The sequence below is a fragment of the Cucurbita moschata genome, unplaced genomic scaffold (assembly GCF_002738365.1).
Source record: "Cucurbita moschata cultivar Rifu unplaced genomic scaffold, Cmos_1.0 Cmo_Scf00015, whole genome shotgun sequence".
Taxonomy (NCBI): domain Eukaryota; kingdom Viridiplantae; phylum Streptophyta; class Magnoliopsida; order Cucurbitales; family Cucurbitaceae; genus Cucurbita; species Cucurbita moschata.
This window is the reverse complement of record NW_019268531.1, coordinates 2,636,038-2,638,200: the sequence shown is the minus strand read 5'-3', so window position 1 is coordinate 2,638,200 and position 2,163 is coordinate 2,636,038. Positions and strand designations below refer to the sequence as shown.

At 39.1% G+C, this 2,163-nt stretch overlaps 1 protein-coding gene across 2 annotated transcripts in view; it reads left to right on the top strand.

Moving 5' to 3' along the window:
- The first annotated feature begins 811 nt into the window (after positions 1 to 811).
- Positions 812 to 2,163, top strand: part of LOC111453349 (homeobox-leucine zipper protein MERISTEM L1) — a 4,627-nt gene continuing 3,275 nt past the window's right edge. For both annotated transcript variants that reach the window (XM_023094409.1, XM_023094408.1), the window contains exons 1-4: positions 812 to 845; positions 945 to 1,220; positions 1,306 to 1,423; positions 1,516 to 1,710. In XM_023094409.1, the coding sequence (XP_022950177.1) occupies positions 994 to 1,220; positions 1,306 to 1,423; positions 1,516 to 1,710 (540 nt within the window). In that variant the 5' untranslated portion in view covers positions 812 to 845; positions 945 to 993. The remainder of the gene's footprint in view (positions 846 to 944; positions 1,221 to 1,305; positions 1,424 to 1,515; positions 1,711 to 2,163) is intronic.

Sequence of the window (2,163 nt, the reverse complement as noted above, 5' to 3'; positions counted from 1 at the left end):
AAAAAAAAAAAAAAAAAAAAAAACACACTAGATGCGCAAATCTTGAAAAGAATCTACTAGACTTGAACGTTGTGTTTCTCAGTTTGGGACCAGAGTAATAGCGGCCCCAAAAAGAGCTATGCAACAGGATAGTTGGAGGTTTATGGTTATTGAGAGTGACTCTTACATTCACAAAGTCACGAGAGCTAATGCTCAAAGTCGTTATAAGAGATGATGTGGTGAAGTGTTGGTGGAGTGAATAAATGAGGAAAGTTACAGACGGTGGCAGAGAGAGCGGCGGACCACCACAACATCCGGCGGGGGAAAAGAGAAGGATAAAGAAGACAGAGAGGAAGGGGATGACCACACCTCAATACTGGAATGCAAAAGAGATAAGTTGATTTTTTTTTTTTTTTAATTTTATTTATTTATTTAGAAAGATGAGGATGTGAAGGCATTGAATGAATGAAATGATTTGTTTGAGGTGTTGTACTACTCCAAGGTGACATCATGAAGTTAGGGTTTGTAATGAAGTAAAGGCACATCCGAATTGAGAGGCCGTTTTGATGGGGAAATAAGAGGTTTTAAAAATGATGTATTTAATGTGTTGAGAGTGTGAAAGAGAGAGGTTGAAGATAGTAAATTATGGAGTAATTCTTTTCACCATACCCTATCTCTTTATGTGTCCATTAAATGAATTTTGATACCCTCTTAAACACCCTCTCTGCAAATCTCACCAACCTTTCTTTATTCTGTCCTCCTCATATTGCCATTGCCATTGCCATTGCCTCTCCATTTCTCTCCTCATCCCTATCTTTCCCTTATTTATTCTCTCAACCCCATCCGACTCAACCCAACTCAACTCGGTTAGTTTCTGATTCAATTTTGGTTGTTTATTGTTTGTATTAAATGTAGGGATAAAAAAAATCAATGTGTGTTGCATGTTGTTGTTCATATTATTGAAGGTGGTGGTGAAGGGGTTTGATCATAATAAGAAGTGGAATTTCGGGGAAGATGTTCGATCAAGATATGTTCCATGCACTACACCCTCACCATCATATGTTTGACATGGCGTTTAACACCTCCGAAAACGAGTTGGAAGATGTGAGAGATGATGATTTTGAGTCCAAATCAGGACCTGAAATCACCTTTGAGCCGCCTTGTGAGAGTGAGCATCAACAACGCGCCAAGAAGAGACGTTATAATCGCCATACACACCACCAAATCCAAGAAATGGAAGCGTAAGCATTTTTTAAACCTTAATGATTATGTGGAATAAATCAAATTATATGGAGTTTGTTATTGTTGTTGTTGTTGTTGTGTCAGATTCTTTAAGGAATGTCCGCACCCAGATGACAAGCAAAGAATGGACCTTAGCCGCGAGCTGGGGTTGGAGCCATTGCAAGTCAAGTTTTGGTTTCAGAACAAACGCACCCAAATGAAGGTTCAAAACCCTTTTCTTTATTTATTCTTCTTCAACAAATTATGGTTTACTTAACTTAACCTAACCTTTGTTTTCTCTTTCAATGCGAGAAGGCTCAACAGGAAAGACATGAAAACGCCATTTTGAAAGCCGAGAATGAAAAGCTTCGAGCTGAGAATACTCGTTACAGAGAAGCATTCGCCCACTCCACCTGCTGCCCCAACTGTGGTTCCTCCGCCACTGCCCTCGGCGAGATGTCCTTCGACGACCAACATTTGCGCATTGAAAATTCTCGTTTGCGAGATGAGGTACGAGTGGTTAGGGTTTATGACTCACCCTGTTAGACGAATACGACTCTCCACAATAGTATGATATTGTTCAATGGAGTTAGTATTTAATCATTCCCTAAATTAGCTGATGTGGGACATTCATCATCCAACACTTCTCTTCGAACAAAGTACGCCTCTCCTTAATCAAGGCTCGACTCCTTTAGAGTCTAAGTCATTTTTTACTGCCTTCGAAGAAGCTCGACCCCTTCTCTTTTTCCCTAAATTAGCCATCGTGGGTCATTCATTATCCAACACACCCAACACATTCATCTTTTAAAGTGTGACAGCTCCTTCCAAGATTTGTTGATAGATACGAGTAGAAAGCTGTGACATTACTGCCCAACATTTATTGCAAATTTATTAATCACTAATAAAGCCCACATTCCTTTCCTTTTCAATTGGTTTTTTTTTTTTTTTTTTTTTTTTTTTTTA